This window comes from Grus americana, chromosome Z, assembly GCF_028858705.1.
Source record: "Grus americana isolate bGruAme1 chromosome Z, bGruAme1.mat, whole genome shotgun sequence".
In the NCBI taxonomy this organism is placed as follows: domain Eukaryota; kingdom Metazoa; phylum Chordata; class Aves; order Gruiformes; family Gruidae; genus Grus; species Grus americana.
The window spans coordinates 33,097,531-33,117,380 of NC_072891.1; the positions used below are offsets into that span (position 1 = coordinate 33,097,531).

Here is a 19,850-nt window from a genome sequence, read left to right on the forward strand (position 1 = left end):
CTTCCAATACCTGAAGGGGCCTACAGGAAAGCTGGAGAGGGACTGTTTTATCAGGGAGTGTAGTGCCAGGACAAGGGGTAATGGGTTTAAGCTGAAGGAGGGTCGATTTAGATTAGATGTTAGGAAGAAATTCTTTACTGTGAGAGTGGTGAGGCACTGGAACAGGTTGCCCAGAGAAGCTGTGGCTGCCCCCTCCCTGGAAGTGTTTAAGACCAGGTTGGATGAGGCTTTGGGCAACCTGGTGTAGTGGAGGGTGTCCCTGCCCATGGCAGGGGGGTTGGAACTAGATGGTCTTTGAGGTCCCTTCCAACCCAAACCATTCTATGATTCTATGATTCTAAGTTGCTTTGCCCTCTTTGATGGGACTTGAGGGTAGAAGAAGACTTGGATCAGCTACTGTGAGCTTGGCACAGGAATAAACCTTGATCATGAAATATTCAGTTGGATCCAAGAGAATTACTGTCTCCATAATAGACCTACTTAACAGCAGTTTATTTTAATGATGCCTGCTGTCAAAATGTGCCAGACTTTCAAGGATTTTCAGTCATTCCCTCCCTGCCTTAAAGGTGTTGTCTGTTACATGCATGGGCTACCTTTAATAACTCCTGAAGACAATGTTACGCAATCAGCAGAGGAAAAAGAGACTTACAGTTCTCACCTTGATGAGATTACTATTAGTCATACATGCTCCTTTATTACACATTTTGCATAAATGAACAGGAATGATGTAGAAGGAATATGAAAAAGACTACAGAATACACAAGACCAGGAAATATACTGAAGGTCTGAATATGCAACTTGTGTGCTAAATGGAGCAGTATTTCCTAAAATCTCTACAGGAATTATTGTATGGAGATGTTTGGATACCAACCGTACTGCATCAAATCTTGAGATGGATGACTATCTTTTTGCAGCCATGTATACGACTGAACTTTATGAAGTTTTATTTCAACTATTTGCATATATGTAGCTATATAAAGCACAAGTGTAAAATGGAATGGTTTTTATATATCATTTTTATATCCAGGATCATGTCATGTCTGTGACAATGAATGATAGTTTCTGGCCTTCTAAATGCTTAACTGTTTTCATTTAGTGACATGAAATGCCCCACATAGTACAGTAAGCAACTGTTTATAAACCCTGCAGACAGTGACATTATCCTAAGTTAAGGATATTTAAGAACATCACAAACTGCCATTTTTTGAAAAGAGATAGAAAGAAATAAACATAATTACAACCCAGCTTCTAGAAGACAATTATATAAAACCCAAGATCTTCTCACAGTTCCTATATTTAAATGAGATACTAAATATTGTAAGTCCATCCTGAAATTGAGAACTAAGGGTAAACTATTTCTTGCATGACGCTTCAAGAATCTTTGCCAGTTACCAGCAAACTGTGTTTACTTACAACCAAATCAGAGAGAACTACAGAGCAGAAAAATGATTTAGTCTCACATGAGGTAAGTTTTGTTTCTAAGATTCCACATTTACATATTGTTAACCATGTATTCTTGCCACCAGTAACTCCTCCCAGAAGCAGATTCCCTTCAAACAACTGAGGGCTTCTGCTAACAGAAATCTCAACTTTTGTAGATGCCACTGTGACAAGAATTAATCAATATTCTGAACTTCAGAAAACTTACCAATCAATGATATTGATCAATGGGAGTTGTAGAGAAAGAAAATATACAGACAAATGAAATTATGGCTATCCTAGCTAAATGGGAGTTCATTTACCTTGTATAATAAAAGCTCTGCATTCCAGGAAACCTTAGTGAACTTAACATTGGTAATAGTCATGACAAAAAACTCAAGAAATTGTCTCACTATTGGGTTGCTTGTTGGGTTTTTTTGGCTTTTTGTTTTATTTTGTTTGTGTTGTGGGGGGTTTGTTTGTTTGTTTTTGTTTTTGTTTGTTTGATTGCAAAGAAATCACCAGAAGTGCACACAGTGCTATGTCAGATTGGTTTACACAAAGTTTTAAACCATTCCTGAAATGAAAGCTCTTTGCATTCAGTTTTTATCAGCCTAACAATTGCTGGTCAAGTGAGAAATAAGAAGGTTTGACACTGCAGATGTTCTCAGTAGTTCAGAATATGGTTCTTTTTCCTATTATGTATTAATGAATTAATGTTCCAGCACCATGTTTATACCTGGATATGCCATTTTTCAGATCAAACGTTAAAAGGTTCACTGGTACCTACAGACCACAACTGAAGAACTCCAATCCAGTTAAAAGCTTTTCTTCCCTTCACCTCTTCTATTATCATTTATATATGTATTCTTCCCATGAGCAAACTCAGAGAGGAATAGTTATTAGCATCCTGTACCACAGAAGATATTTGCTAGTTTTCAGGTTTATGCAGAGGTTGTGAAGATCATGACACCAGACCAAAACACATTACTATGCACCAATGTTTTCATGATAAGGATGGAGGGGTTGACACACTACATTTATTGAGGCATTTGGCTCTGCTATGCTCCGGACACATGCCTCTCTGGATCATTTTATCCAGCAACAGATTTTGCTACCTTAAAGTGTTCAGGACATTCCAACTCTGCCAATTATAAATGAGCCGTGTGTCTACCCTTTTCAGTTTCCAGGTAAAAAATGGAACCAATGCTATGAATATTTTAACTTCCTCCCTCCTTTCCCCCACATATCTTCAGACTCCAATAGTTTCCTATACAAGAGTAAGAAACTATCCTATCTTTATCCTGTTTCTCCTCTTCTGCTATCATACAAACTTCTTAATATGGTACCATACTAACTGCCATGCAATTAGAATCCTCACTAATATGCCACTGGAACATCAAAAAACTTTCCTATCTACTTTCTGCTAACAATGATAATTCAGCTAATGAGAATAATTTCACAAATTAATTTTACACTTGTTATTGATTTTCTTGCCCTTTTGGTTTGCAGCTTTTGGTGTTACTTAGAATTGGTGTCAAACTTAGAATTAAAAAAAAAAAAAAATTCTATCATTTCAGCCAGTGAGAGATACTGTTATGTTTACAAGCTGAAAACCTAAGCAATCTATTAAATAGGCATGCCTACTAGGAAACTGTTATTGCTTCAAATATTATCATTTATCCTATTATAACATTTGTTTTCAATTTCTAAAAACATGACTGACTCAGTCCCATGAGCTGAAACATGCTCAATGTCCTGTGATGCAATACAGCTATAATTCACAAAAAGAAAAATTAAGAGGCATTAGGGGGCCATTCCACATTAAAATCACTGTATGGATGTGTTAAAGGTTGGATTTTGTGATTAATTTGTAGCTATTTAAATGATGACCCTTTACTGATACTTCAGTGATTTGGCAAAAGAAGGCAGTGTAATTGCCAGTATTCACAGATCATTTAATTGGAAGCAAAGACAGTAAAATATAGACCAAAAATCATTTAGGACATTTTTGACTCATATCAGGGGAAAATTTTATTGAATATTACAGTTTCAGATGGAATGAAGCTTGCATTTATGAACTGAAAGTACATAAAATTGCTTGTGATATGGGAAACATATAAAAATGCCTGGATTTTACTGAGGAACTTCATATGATTAATTAGATTCCAATTCCACAGAAATTCTGTAGTAGTTCTGACAAGGGCAATATTTAGCTTATTTTCTCCTTTTCCTGTTAGGAAATTAGAAAACACTTGAAAATCACCCCTCTGTCCAGGAAGCAGCAAAAAAGCCCCTTATGAAACCATTGAACATCCTTTTGAGCGGGTACATCTGACTGAAATAGCATAAAGACCTTGTGCAAAGACCTTGTGTAAATTTAAATTTCATTTTAGAAGAGATACCGGACTGCTTCAAGAATTCTAGTACTGGCTTATAAGAGACCTTTGAGAATTGATCTGCAAGTGCACAATGACTTTCTTCTCTTCTCATTGTGGTTATGGTCGGATACCAGCAATCAAGTACAGTATACGACACATTTTCAGGTGTAATGCTTCACCAAACAAAAGACTTTAGCCAGTGTGTTTTCTTCATCTCGATGCTCTGCATGGAGGCAACCATATTTGTCACTGAAGCCATACAAAGCTTCTTAAAATGAATGAGGGAAATAAAAAATCAGAAAACAGGAGTGGATTTCACTACAAGTAGATAAAGCTCAATCTAGAGCTCCCCAGAGTTTTCATAGATAGCTGGCAAAAGCATATGAGGCTCACAAATCAAAAGCCAGCCTTAGATCTTTCTTCCTTTACTGAGCTTAACGAAGATTTTCCTTTCAGTCTGCACGTTCTCAGAATTCTACCGTTACCACAAATTCTTCAAATATAACTGCCCCAGATTTAAGCCAATTTTCTTGCAATGTGTGATTGTAGAAGTGTAATAATGTTCAAGAAGTAAATCCGTTCTTCATCTGATCCTAAGTTCAGCTCTGGAGAGATCCAGCACAAGAAGCTGTCTTACCAAATTGTACCATGAATACAAACAAACTCTCAAATATTAAAACATATAGAATCAAATCTCCAAGAAACTTCTCTAACAAATCCCATGTACAGGGAATAATTATTTATTAAAATAATTTTAAAAGCTGAGTTTTCCATGCAGGATAAAAATGTAGCATTAGTAATGTTCAGCAAAACAAAAACATTTTAAGAAACACTTCTAACCAAGGACATTCCATTACAGCAGTTCAAATCCTCTCACCAGACTTTAAATCCAGGTCTGTCATGAGCCAGAACTTTACAGAAATGCAGAAGGACTCTAAAGCAATAGAGGAATGTAGTTGTGGAAGTGCATAATGTAAAGAGCGGCTCCACTGACTGATAGTTCACAGGTATTAGAAATAATCTACATGTTAGCAGTGGAGGAAGATGCACCATGTTGCACTACAAAAGTAAAAGACATATAAGTAATTCATTGAAGTAATGGAGTGAAGCAATGCCCTTGCGGTATGGCCCATTTCAAGAAAGGCAGAGAAATCATAAGGTTGAAGAAACATATCAAAGTGGATGACAATATATGAAGGGGAGGGTAATCAAACTTGATAACTCAGCTTGGAGCAGAGAAGACTCAAGAGAAAGTGAGATATAATAGAAATGCATAAAACCATGTGTTACGTGGAGGAAGTGAAAAGGAAGTAACTATGGTTTTTTTGGTTGTAACATAAGAAGTAGGATCATGAAATGATGAGACGGAGAATTTTAAACAAACAGGAAATGGATATTCATGTAGTACATAATTAAACTGTGAAACTCATCATTGCAGAATACCATGGATGCCAAAAAGAAATCCACGGAGCAAAGGATCCATTAAGGATTATTAACCAACAAGTTACAGACACAACTTCTCCTACAGAAATCCTTTTTTTTAGATTTTGCTCGAATTTGGATAGGCATTCTAAGAAAATAACATCCTAGACATGTCCTGGGAGAGAAGCTTAAACTCACTAAATTTGGTCTCATGGTCCCACATACTTAAAGAAACCACAAGCATTCCACCCCACCCTCCATCTGCTAATCAGATCATCTAGACCTCTTCCTTTCAATCAACACTTTTGCCTTTGGGTACCTGACACTTTTAGTAATTATGCCATTGAAAAGGGACAGCACTATTTCTGATCCTTGCCTTTTCTTCCTTAAAATGGACAGAATATCACAGAGTACTTCTGCCCACTTCTTCCCTGAAACCATGAATTGTTGGTGAAAAAAAGATCTCTCATTGTTCTCCTTGCGAGATGGAATATAGCAGAAATTACACAATACGGCAACTGAAAAGTTCATTGACCCTATTTCATACAACTTCTTTTTCTTATCTCCGTTTCTCTTCAGAGTTGATTGTTGATTTTATATAGCAATACATGCCATAATCTTACTTTTCATAGAGGATTTTTATATATACACCTACTGTAAATCACTGTATCACCTGATTTCAATTACTCAGATACATAAAGGAAATGAAAATAAACTGTATTTTTCTGTACTGTTTTATCTATGCACAAGGATTAACTGTGATTTTTTATTTCAAAATTAATCCAGTTCTCAGATACTCTACCTCTTATTTTCCTACTTCTCTAAAGACAATCTTATATATTCAGTGTACTGCATCCTGTATTTAACATCAAAGAGTAACTATCCTAAATATATGTTCTCTGTGAGATTTGTTGAGTTTCGGTGTATATTTTACATTCTTTATACTGTACAATGCATTCACAAAGCATTCTTGTCATTATGCTTTCCACTAAAGAAAAAAAGATCTAAAATTTACTGAAATAGAGTTTAGTGAAATAGAGTTTAGAAAAAGAGAGTGTTTTGGGGTTAATTTTAAAAACACATCTTACTGTGACTCGTTACCTTTAACTTAAGACAGATCTATGCATGAACAGCTGTAGTAAATTCAGAAAATGATACTTCTGGGTAATTTATGAGAGGAAGTACACTGCGATCCTATCATCAATAAATAAAAGTGAAGTTTACAGCACAGCAAAGAAGTCAATGAGCAGAAATTATGCTGCTTGCTGCTAAGAACTAATCCTTGCTTTCTTTGCATTTCAACCTGTTTTGCGTTCTCATGGTGGAACAATTTGAGGAGCTGTTTTGTACTTTTGCATATTTCCACGCTTTGATTGCATTTTCATGAGGAACATGTAGAAGAGCTATTACCCTATCTGTGTGGGAAATGGAAAGGTGAACGGATGCTATCTGAAAATGAATTAAAGAAGGTGGGAAGAAATCTGTTCTGCAGTACTGGATAACAGGATGACCTTGGAAGTACTTGCTGAACGCTAAGGGGCTTCCTTCTGGACTCCTCCCTGATTCTAGGCGTTTGCATACCTATCATGGTCAACCACCGTTTCTTTTTCTTAACACTAGCTGCCCTCAGGATCCCTGTTTTTCAAGTCAGAACACTACTATTTGTCATTTGTTATACTTTGGTGTGTTGGGTTTGCGTGGCAAGGTTTTGGTAGTGGGAGGGCTACAGGGGTGGCTTCTGTGAGCAGCTGCTAAAAGCTCCCCCTGTGTCTGATAGAGCCAATGCCAGCTGGCTCTAAGACGGACCCGCCACTGGCCAAGGCCAAGCCAATCAGCGCCTCTGTGATAACATATTTAAGAAGAAGAAAAACAGTTAGAGAGAGAGAGCTTTTTCAGCCGGAGAGAGGAGTGAGGAGATGTAAGAAACTCTGCAGACACCAAGGTCAGTGCAGATGGAGGGGCAGGAGGTGCTCCAGGCGCTGGAGCAGAGATCCCCCTGCAGCCCGTGGTGAAGGCCATGGTGAAGCAGGCTGTCCCCCTGCAGCCCATGGAGGAAGGATGAGGGGGTGTAGAGATTACACCTGCAGCCCGTGGAGGACCCCACGCCGGAGCAGGTGGAGGCACCTGAAGGAGGCTGTGGCCCCATGGGAAGCCCACGCTGGAGCAAGTTCCAGGCCGGACCGGTGGACCCATGAAGAGGGGAGCCCACGCCAGGGCAGGTTTGCTGGCAGGACTTGTGACCCCATGGGGGACCCCACGCTGGAGCAGTTTGCTCCTGAAGGTCTGCACCCCGTGAGAGGGACTCCATGCTGGAGCAGGGGAACGATGAGAGGAGTCCTCCCCCTGAGGATGAAAAAGCGGCAGAAACAACATGTGATGAACTGACCGTAACCCCCATTCCCCGTCCCCCTGTGCCGCTGAGGGGGGGAAGGTTGAAGCCGGGAGTGAAGTTGAGCCCGGGAAGATGGGAGGGGTGGGGGGAGGTGTTTTAAGAGTTGATTTTATTTCTCATTCCTCTACTCTGTTTTGCCTAGTAATAAATTAGATGAATTCCCTCTCTAAGTTTGGTCTGTTTTGCTTGTGATGATAATTAGTGAGTGATCTCTCCCTGTCCTTATCTCGACCCACAAGCATTTCGTTATGCCTTTTCTCCCCTGTTTAGTTAATGAGGGGAGTGAGAGAGCAGCTCTGGTGGGCACCTGGCCTCCAGCCAGGGTCAACCCACCACATTTGGTTTTAGACTGACAGAACAGTGATGAGGTCCCACGTTGTCATCTGACACAGTATTTCATCTGGTAAGAACAAAGGGAAAAAGAAAACAGCACTAGGTCTTCTCAGTCCACATTGGCTTTTTTTTCCAAACACAGTTCAAATCCCTAAATAATCTGGGCTCTACTTGTCTACAAATCCTTTTTGTCTTTTTTTTTCTTCCTGCTTTGAAAACTTGGAAATAAACAGAAATTAGTCCTCAAGCTTGAAGCTGATGGGGCTTTAGTAGCACACTTACTGTTTTGGATCTCCACCTCAAGATTACTCTTCCTTTTCAATGGAGAACTGATATATCTAGAGGATACATTGAGAGGATGACACCTTAGATTTGGTTTAAACTGAAATGGTTAAAATATGGTAATAATGCAGTGAGATGTTACACAGCAGAAAATAGAGAAGAAAAAACTGTGAGGCTTCTCTGATGAGCTCATATCAAGGCTCTTGCTAGGCCTCTGTCTTCTTAGACCAAGCGGTGAAAAGAATAAACACCCTTTTGAATATCTCACAATACTCCACCAACAGCTGAAGAGCTTGGTTACTGGTACTACTTCTGATGTTTCTTTTCTTTAACCTCAGCAGTCTTTATACCAGCATGAATTCTCTATAACATAGTAGAAAATCAGGTTGTGAGAGGTTAATAACACTGAGCATTTCACATTCCTTAATGACAGTTTGTCATTTAGAGGTTGGACACTAATCTCTCTTTTTTGCAGGATTTTGACCTTCATGAGCATACACTGTGGACAAGTTATAATGAAAATCATGAGGGTTTTCATTTAGAAGTTTCAAAGTAGCTGTAAAATGAGCTTAGATAGTACTATGATAATTTTAAAACAATTAAAAACTATTTTTAAAAATCAGGTGACAAAAAAAACCCAAAACCAACCCAAACCAGGCACCACAATGCAGGATTCACTTGGAACAGCAGTCATTGACAAAATCTGATAATAAGTGATGAGACCCTGAAGAAAGTCTATAAAAGTATGAAAAATGAAGAAAGATTAATATTCAGGGCGGAATACTGATTGGAAAGCCTCCACAAAAAGATAACAGAACTATTTTTAAAGCTGCATTTTACTTCTAGAGACACAGGGAGATGATTTAAAGAGGCTTTCATGCTGATTACTTTAGATAAAAATACAGCCTGTTCGAAGTTAGCCAAACATGCTGGGTAGCCAAGTTGATGCAATGTGTTCCAGTATACTATGTGTCCATGGATATTCCGGAATATACTGTAGGTACAGCTGGGAAATCTCAGAGATACCCCTTTCCAGAATTCAGCTATTGGGTTATAAAAATATTTTCACATTTCCTGCAGATGGCTGGATTCTTTTCTTCACTCATAATTTTAATTCAGAATTCATTATGGACAGCTGCTGGCTCTGATAGAACCTAATTGCTCTTTTACTAGACTCAGCTGCAAGCAGTCAGATTTCCTTTTCCTTTGTAGAGTATATTATATATAAACATGGGCGGGGAGAAAAATAACCAATTAACTAAATACATATGGATAAAATGACTCACTAAGAGTGCTGATCAAATAATGTATCAAACTACAGCTTAGGTCAAAGGAAATTACAGGCCTTGTAGGACATGATAATATATATATGGGAATAATTATCGGCAGCAACATATTTGTAATTTGAGATAACACATGGGAAAGGCATTGCTTCTGTTAAAAAAAATCTTACAGAAAATTATTACAATTTAATAAGGGGTAGGTTATTTCACAAGTGAAAAGTCATCAGTCTCCAGGAGACCTGCTCAACTGAAACCATTTGTTGGCCAAATACAAGTTAGGCCTCAGTACCTCTGCTAGGCAACTTAGGAAGAAAACAGGTAATAATTCTGGAATTATTTTTGCTGCCTCACCTCTTACTAAAAAAAAAAAAAAAAAAAAAAAAAAAGACTGAGGAATAGTTACTAAGGCTACAGAAAAAGGGTACAGCACAAACGAAGGAGCAGGGAAGACCAGCAAAAAGACAAGGGATGTAAGGACTCCCATGCCATCTCTCTCCATATGACAAGTACTGAAGCAGGTTAGGATAATTTGCTGTTCTACTTTGCTACAGTGGATGAACACAAAGGAAAGCTGTAGACGTGTAAAACAAAAAACAGCATTAAAGAATGTTCTTTTTTGTCCCTTAACCCAAAGACATTTAGTGAAATGAAGAGATGCATGTTTAAAATAACAGTAAATAGGTATCTCCTAACATGATGTGAGAAACTATTTGTCAGAGAATAATACTTAGAAAAGGAAAAAAAGTCAAAGATAAGACTTTGGTTTTGTTCTTTAAAATGTGTGCACAATCATGAATATGAACAATAGAGTATCCAGCAGTGTCTCTAGGTAGCTGAAGGAATAATGAGGGAAAAGAGTAAAAATCCTCATGAAGTAGGGCTAAACTAAGTACTAACTGCTTGCTGCCAGGGAGGAAACTTTACTGAAATATTGTTGACGTTGGAGTTTTATACTTTCCCCTGAAAGTTCTGACATTTGCCGTTGTCAGAGACAGGATACTGGCCTAGACAGACCACTGATCCTATCTAGTAATAGCATTCACTATGTTCCTTTACAGATTTCTGACTTCTACCAGAAACAAAATCTTGCCTTATGCAGTCATAGCAGCTCTTTAGGATTTCAAAAGATAATCCAGTCCTGAGTCACAGCAGTGGGGGTATAATCTCCTGAACCACAGGCTAAGTGCCAACCAAAGATGGCTTTATACACAGAGGACTGTTTTAATCAAAAAGACCACAAGTAGGTATTTTCCATTATTTGAACCTGCACGAAGAAATACTGCTATTATTTGTTATTTGTATGCTTTTGAGTTTTAATAATAGTTCCAGTGATACTTACTGAGGTTTCTGTTTATAAACAACTGAAGCACGTACTGTACATACAGCAGCTTCAGTTCAAGTTTTAGGAAAGGCTGGTTTGCTGTGCAGAACTGCTTTCTAACTTAAGAAAAAAATTGAAAGTGTATCAGCATCAGTTTGCTGGTGTTTGAAATCTCATGGAGAATTTCTAGATAAGGTAGCATAGTATTTTCCTATTCAAACTAAAAATATCAAGATACCCTAGCCAATCTTTAAGGACCCTGCACACTGTCACATTAACTACTGTATGTTAATCCTTGTCATGGTCAGGCTTGCAGGTTTTCACATGTGAGCACCTAAATTTGAGGAAACAAATTAAGAGACATAAGCAAGTAAGACCCAGACTGTCCTTAAGTTAACGAGTGATCAGTTGGGGAAGGTAACCAGCATCTTTGCATTCAAGATTATCCTAACTAATGATACTCAAATTTGAAACAGAGGAAAAGAATTCCAGCATTATCCATCCATCATTGGCTCTATCAGCATACAGATGGAGACTCTGCTTTTTGTCTGTATAACCGTATGAGCACCGTGCAGTAATTACGTGAAAACTCTTGCATGTTCAGCATAAAACAGCCGGGGTCACCACTGTGAAGCTTTTGGAATCTAAATTTTTACAACCTTGAAAGTTTTTATGGTGAAGATATGAAGGCAAGTCCCAACTCCTGTTCCTCTGTGATGTCACTCATTACACAAGTGATTACCAGGTAGTGTCTTGCTATACTGATAACCTTTCAATCAGTGTGCTGCTGGGACATCAGTCTTTGTCCCTGCCAGCTAGCATTTATCAACCTTTCTTCTAGACTCTGTCATTTTCTAGTAGATTCTACAATTCCAATAACTAAATGAAGACAGAACAACCATCCAAAAATTTCTAAATGAAGAGAATCTAGTTCCAGTCCCTTAAACAGAGATCAAACTCCCACGGTATCAAACTCTGCAAGCCTTGGTGTATTTTGTATAGGTACATGTAGAAATGAAATAGTGCCAAGAAGAAAGGTATGGGCAGAAATGAAATGACTTCCAGTTAGTTACTCTGATTGCATGGTCAGAGTAACTGAGACCATTAATACAAATAGAATACAATGAAAAACACGGACATTTACTCATTGCAGTATTTTTATATTAAGAGGAACTAAACTTCCTAAGCAGGGACACCAATTATGCATTGTTTTAAAAAGAAAATCTAATAGCAGCCTTATTCCTCTCCCTTTGCTTTTCATTTGTGAACAAAGACTCTGAGAAAAAAAGTTGTCTTGATGAAATATATGGTGACCTACAGCTGGAAAGGAAATAGTGTTTTCGTATATGGATTATACCCAGCACAGTATAATATATAGTCGCAACCCAGTAGCTGATGGATATAAACATGTGAGCAAAGCAGAGAAAATTTAGAATATTTGTGATATTAAAATACTTGTCATACTAAAATGCCTTTACTATCTTTTCCTTTCCAGAGCTTTCAGCTGTCCAGGGAAGTTAAGAAAGATCCTGAGTTGTTCTCAGGGTAGGGAGAGGGAAGGGATGAGGAAGCTTTTAATATTTTTCAATCTCCTTTAAGAGATTTCTGAATATGTACTGGGGGGATTTTTTTCCCCCACCGTGAAAAGGGATAGGCAGTCATCTGCAACCTACTCACTGCCAGGATTAGGAAACAAGCACTTGTGAGGCATGTGGCAAAAGTGGTAGGGAGGTTCAAACGATATAGAGGTGAAGTAAAACAATCCACTGGAAAATCATTGCCTTAGAGATACGTATTTATTTTTTTAATTTTATTTTTTATTCTGAAACACTGAACAAAAATTAGGAAAGTGTTCTACTTTAAGAAATACAGGACCACATTGCATTTTGTTATTTTTGAAAACTAACTTGTTTTTACTGTGCTAACTGGCTATGTTAGTATACTCAGACACGGATTTACTTAAAACAGCACATTCTTCCAAACATCCAAGCTTTTCTGTTTGCAATAGCAGCATTAACAGTACCTGCCAAAACTTCACAAACTATCTTAAAGATATGCCCCTTGGTGCTGGTATTAAAAAGAGAGATTCAAACATATGGGATTGCACTTATGTGTTAAGCTTTTATGTAGTGTTACTGAACCAACTACTAAAGTTTCTGTGATGTTTTGAAAACACAGTGGCATAAAGCTCCAAACACCCTCCGGTGCTATTTTATTGTGATCTGATTAGCACCTGTTTGCCTGCACTAATCCAACTTCAAACAAAAACGTGTGCTTTCCCCACTATCATTAGACCACACATTACAGCCTCACCAATGCAGAATCCTAGGGTTTAAGCCAGCATTTTTTTCATTAAATAAACCCTTTTCCTTAGTTCAGCTCTGCAAATTAAGGCAAGTCATGCAGAGACACCAGTTAGATTCTGTTATTACTCAACTTCTGTGCAAAGAGACTGAAAGGATGCAGTCTTAAAATATAACAGTCTGTACATGGAAAAGCATCTACCTTCATCAAATATTTCAATCGCCACAGAAAAATCTTCAGACAAGTTATTCTACATAAGCCAAGTCAAGATTTGAACACGTATTATCTACAAAAGTATCTACAAACAGGATGAGATTGCTAAATTTCTTTTATGTTATTAATTTTTTGCATCCAGCTTTACCTTTGATGTAACTGCTCTCCTCTACCAAATCTCACACTTAAAATAATGATACTGCTGTCTTTGGGAGAAGGTAATTCAAACCAGGATCACGGAACATGGCAGTTTATAACAAATATATTTCTAAATTTAACTTTATCTTGACTGGGCTTTGCTAAACTATCTTTCCTGGTGGATATAGGCAAAAAAGTTTAATTTTTTTCACGGAAAAAGAGTGCAATGGCATTATGCATTTATACTATTACCACTACACCTTTTTCCTACAGGTAGTCCTACCAGAATATCTGATTACATAAGTAAAAGAATCTGCATTTAGATTAGGCCTTGATGTTTCCTTTGGTGCTTCACAATCCTTTCAGCAATGAACTATGTTTTCTCCTTAAAAATACTGTAGCTTTAATTATATTTTAATTATCTTTTCAGCTTAAAAATCTGTCAACTTTGCTGTACAAGTAAGAACTTTGGCAGAATGTACATATGACATTTCTCAACATGGTTTTGTCTTCTATATTAGATTCAAATTTGATACTGCAGTGGCAACGAAACTGTTATTTATCAAAAGCAGATGTGTAAATGACATGCAGAGATGTCTGTTGCATGGACATAGTAACAAATAATTACTAATATTATCATAAATTCTGACCATATAATTCTGTATTTTTCTTTGCTTCATCACACAAAATTTGTTAGCAAGACTTCTACTTGCATTTGTTTGACATGCATTTATCAGAATGTGTTTTATAAAGCCTAGTAATTTTGAATGGTAATACTCATATTATATTCACAGTTAATTTCACCACGTTAGACTATGTATTTTTTTTCTGGTCACTGTTACGTGAATAGAATGCATTCAAATGTTTACGGGGTGGGTTCTTCAGTTGTCACTTGTTTTTACCTCAGACTTTTTCCCACTAAGCAGACTGTAAGTTATTAAATTCTTCATACACTCAACAAGCACTTGCTAGGAACAGGATATTAATCTAGCTTATCAGCTACTGAGGCTTTGATACAAATACGTTTGGGGCCACACTTGTGAACCGCATCTCCAACTACCTTGATTCGCTGTAGGATATATAGCCATATCCCAAAACCACCAAGCAAACTGGAAAACCCTCTTAATCTCTTAACGTGAAGTGGACTGAAAGACAACTGTTGGTCAATATTAAGGTGGATGTGGAGAATGCAATAAAGAAAAGCTTGGGATAAACTTTTCACTTGCAATATCGACTTATAAATACAGAATAAATAGGGAGTTACTCTCCAAGGATCAAAATGCAGATAGCTGGTTCTTTTATTTATTCCTCATCCAGGCAGGCTTTTAATGGGTGTTAACTTGAATCAAAAGTGAAAAAGAGCTCAGGTTTTGAGCATTAAGAAACCCTGAGCTAAATTCACAGAAATATTATAGACAAATAGCTTCTCCCTGTACTTAGTTGCCTGCTAGCTTTTATTTTCAGTTTTTATGGGTTAAAAGCTTTGCGGAAAAATGCTTCTACGACTTCTTCATACCTAGTCTTTCCTTTTACCAAATATATTTTGAAAGGTAAACCCCTTTGTATTTATACTTCTATAACATGACATTATTATAATTTCCTGAACTCTGACAGTTAAGTACTGGAAGAAACACAAAAGATGGTATCAACGCTATCTCAGATGTCTTACACTCCCCACTATCAATACCATGTTCTCTTTGGGGAGTAAACTCAGACTGTTCCTTCAGTGGGGTATATTGGAAAAGCACTGCCTACCATAGGCAAAGGATACAAGATACTGTCTTGTATTATATTGTTTTGCTCTAGTGAGGAAAGTTTGAAATACTTTTAATACCTGAATGATGGTAGTACCTGAGCTTTAATGAAAAGGGACTTAGGGAGTACTGAACACAAAATGGGACACAGTGACTGAAAAGATATGAACAAGGAAAAAAGGACTTTTTTTAAAGGCTGCAAAGGAAGAAATTAAAAGCAAGAAGTTTGTCAAGAACAGATATAATACCTCACTGGAAAAGTGTGGCTACTAGAAGGCAGTGAAAGGTGATGCATGACAAATATTGGCAGGAGAATGCTACCATTAGAATGGCTATCTTTCTTCAGAGAAAATACTAAGACATGTAGGAACATATTTCACATTAAAATGGTTCAGCAATATGGTAAAAAACAGTGAAATGAGAAAACAGTGGAATTGAAGGACAGAAATGGAATATAATTAGAGGAGTCCATGGAATAAAGAGCAGTCCAGACGCTGGAGAGAAAGAAATTGAAAAAAAGTGAAATGACTGATGATGAGAAGCAAAGAGTGGAATGGAGAAATTTACAAAGTGAGCAACAGACAATAGAGGAAAGAAAAATCTAAAAACAGATTCTAAAACTTGTTTACTTCTTGTGTTTTAACATAAAATGAATTTTTTTCTGAGCTTGAAATGAAACATTTAGGAACTAAACGTAAAAGTTTTTCATGCTGCTGAATGAAAGATGTATCTTTTAGCCTAGAAAAATTGTGCTGATGCTCTGTCATTGTTCTTCTCCTGATTTTTTATACCAATTTAATAATGTCAAATTCAAAATGATAAGGCAATACAAATCTCAAAATATAATGTTGCTACAATATGCCTGAAAAGAGATACCCACATTAACATTACTACTGTAAGAAGGACTTCAGAAACTTTTTCTTGTTGGTCTACCAGTTAGGTAATCAGTACATTAATATTTATGATTTAATGAGTACATTCATAAACTTTGGACTGTCCACAGCACTTGCTGCTACATGGCCAGCCACATGCAATTTTTAAACACAGAGACATAAATTTGTAAATTTGCAAGAAATCCGGTTTCATTAGTTCTTCTGCTCAAAGACAAATTGTTAGGACTGAGATTTAAAAGGCTTGCTAAAATAATAGAATTTATGGAAGTCTACTTTGTAGAGGATAGGTTGTATAAAATGCCTAAAATCTTAACGTCTCAAGAAGCTATACATAAGGCAAAGAGCTTCAACAAACTTGCTGCCAGGACATGCATATTGTAGAGTAGCAGTAAATAAATTAATAGTAAATTGGGGAAAAAAGTCCCTCAACAGGCATCACATCATACTACCTAACCTGATTAGCACTTTCACTGAAATTTGCACACATAACCAATGACAAAGAGAAAATACTGACCTTGCAGTTCATCAATACCGCTGAGTGATAATGAGCTTTGTATTTTACTTCATTTTTTTCCAATGACTTGCTGTATGACTCTTAACAACTAATTTGATTCATCTATTTTTGCACTAAGAGAATTTAGGTAATTATACTAACTTAACAACCTTCCTCAAGTGGAAGGATTCATTTTTTCTATTAATTTTGGTTTTGATTTAGAGCATAACATCTTCACTGCTGAGCACCTTTGGAGGTATGCTCTATATGGATCAAGCTGATGAAATTATAGCTGAGGCAATCTATAATTCTAGGCAATATTCAAAATGTTTTAAGATCCTGTAAATCCAGGTACAAAAAGATTTGGTTCCATTCAGGAAATACTTTGCAAACTGTATAAATAGATTTCTATTATTTATGTTTATTTCATATTCCTAACCCTGGTGTTTCAATAAACATTAAATATCTGTTTTCCATGTTCTCTGATCTTTTCTGAACAGTCTGTGCCTTTCAACATTGAAGTCCTGCTTATTTTGTTTTCCTGTTGACTTTATTTTCCTGTCTTATTTACAAAAGCCTCTTTTGATCACTTTAAAAATGTTCAAATAATGAGCTTCCATGGCTGGCTTACCAATATGCAAGAGGCCAGAACTAGAGGGGGTGGTATGCTGTCATCTTTGTAGTTCCTATTCCTCAGTTTTTAGATGACAAAAGCAAGACTAGTTTCAAATATAGTAAGCATTTGTAGCTTCAGTGAACAGGGAGTAGTACCCTTTGGCCTTACTAACTGGAGGTATCCCAAAATGAAGTTCACAAAAATCAGTAATCTTAGGAGTTCCCTTTGAAAGGGGCAGGATAGTAAGCTATGTAAATGGTAACAGCACAGCCCTGGAATGAAGGGAACCCATCTTACAGCTTACTTCTATCAGAATTGGCACGTATGTTCTGACGATGTTCTTATCAGTGTGATTTTAAGGCTTCCTTAAAGATGTACTCTTGTCGAAGATTTCCAAAGAATCCCCATCTCTTCATTTTCCTTACTTCCAGAATTTTAAGAGGAGCTGATGTTTTCCTCATGAGAGCTTATTAATTCATACCTTATAATGCTGAAAGAGGTTTGCTACCTTGCAAACAGCATGGAGCACTCATTTCCCTGGAACTGAGCTCAGCCTGTTCCCCAGGCACATCCTTTGCAGTTCCTGCTCCTCAGTTCTAAACTGAGGATTTAACCTTGAATACAGATTAAAGTTTCTACTTATTTTCAATAAAAGTTGCCACTTATCTTTCTTAATTTTCATGTTCTTTACTTTCATACACAATAGAAGTAATAATTTCAAAAGCTGTTTCATTGCTCAAAATACACTTTCTTCAATATTCAAGTTCTTAAACCCTTACTATCCTCTTTCTTCTTCATGTCACTTTCTGAATGCCATAGATACTTTTGTATTCTCCCTGCAGGCATTCTCCCTGTAGAGCTTCAGATATTCTGAAATTAATTCCTCTTGCACAGACCAAAGAAAATAATTCTAGCCCATCCCAGTTAGCAGTGTCATAGTCAGGTCTACGATTTGCAACACAACCATCTTTTTCTCTGACAGACTCAGAAATCTCTTTGAAATGTTTTCATCTGCAACAAACCAGCAGTAATCTTCACATAAGATGCTTTGAAAGAAATTCTGGGCTTACCTGCAATGTACAACCATAGGCCCAGCATCAGGAGGGTTGCAGGTCTTGACTCGTCGCAGGAAAGCTAAGAACGGTGTTGGGTGTTCTGGGACACCGTGGTCAGGCCAGGCAGTGAACTGGAATTGCCTCACTTCCCTTTTCTCACTTGAACCATTCTATGAAATTAAAAAATTTCATGAGAAAACTGCCACTTGATGTTATATTGGCACTTTTCAATGAAACAACTGCAGAAGCATATAGACCAGAGAAGTGTATTCAAATCACATTTGTGGCCAGAAAGAAACAGAGCTTGGGGTATGGAGGGAAATGTTTCTTATAATCTAAACTGCAGGGTTCAAACAATGTAAGAGCTTTAACTATACTGCACAGTAATGCATCACAAGAAGTGCCAGAGCTGTAGCTAGCATTTCATTCAGTTAAATGTTTTTTCACACGGAGACCTCTGTATTAACTTAGAAAACTCCACGCTGTAAGAAAAATAAACTCTGTCTGTAGAAGAAGTTTCATCATTCAGTGCTGCTAGGAGTAAAAGAGGGAGGAAAGTGGAAGGAGGGAAAGGGAAGAAAGGGAGAGAGGAAGTAAGGGAGAAAGGCAGGAAAGGCAGGAGGCAAAATAAAGAAACAGGGCAGGGTGGTAGGAGGGAGAGAGTGAGAAGAAGGAAGGAAGGAAGGAAGGAAGGAAGGAAGGAAGGAAGGAAGGAAGGAAGGAAGGAAGGAAGGAATTTAAATTTGAAAGTATATTGTAAGTACATGTAAGTATATATACCTTGTAGAGTGCAAATGTACGAACACAGTACGTTGCCAATTCAACAGTGTCTAAAAGGGTCACTTGGATTAGTCCGTAAGTTTCTGTGCCTCTGCTTGGCCAGTACTGATCACACTTCACCTGCAGTGAAACATATGTAATTATTTAATACATCTAAAACTGACATTTATTACAAGTCTCACCTACCACTGTAGGTTTTTTAAAGTACAAGGAGTTAGAATGCTCAACAACTGCTAAGGATCCAACACAAGAAATTTATTTTATCATCCACAAGAATTGCTTGTCTGGTAGTAGCTCTTTCCATAATGGGTATCTGTAAATTCAGTGGGGCAGATGATTAAGAAATACTAGTAGGTATAGATACACTAAAGAAAAAAAAAATCATGCTAGCTAAACATATGTCCTATATCTTCAATAACTCACCTTTCACAGTCCAGTATTTAATAACAGTACTAATCCAGTAAAAGTAGACAGCCAATTTTTTGAATATTTGCCATATTTCATCTATTTCACATTAGCCCTCAAACACATATACTGTTGCTTGGATGTTAATATTTAGTTTGTATAAAAATATTTCAGTAAAAACCTGAATTTTTTGAGAAATAATTTTAGTACACAGATAAATGAAAGAGCACCAATAACTATTAAATGCACTGTGAAAAAATACAATTTCCTTCTCAGATCAGTGTTACGAAGCACATAACAAAATTGTGTTCATAGCCATTTAAAAACCATGGTTTGATAGAGAGAGTTCATCCATCAAATTTTAAA

At 37.1% G+C, this 19,850-nt stretch overlaps 1 protein-coding gene across 34 annotated transcripts in view; it reads right to left on the bottom strand.

Moving 5' to 3' along the window:
* PTPRD (protein tyrosine phosphatase receptor type D) overlaps positions 1 to 19,850 on the bottom strand; it is a 1,257,748-nt gene that overhangs the window by 17,155 nt on the left and 1,220,743 nt on the right. For all 34 annotated transcript variants that reach the window (XM_054809724.1, XM_054809742.1, XM_054809753.1 and 31 more), the window contains 2 exons: positions 19,080 to 19,199; positions 18,315 to 18,469 (listed from right to left, as the gene is read on the bottom strand). In XM_054809724.1, the coding sequence (XP_054665699.1) occupies positions 18,315 to 18,469; positions 19,080 to 19,199 (275 nt within the window). The remainder of the gene's footprint in view (positions 1 to 18,314; positions 18,470 to 19,079; positions 19,200 to 19,850) is intronic.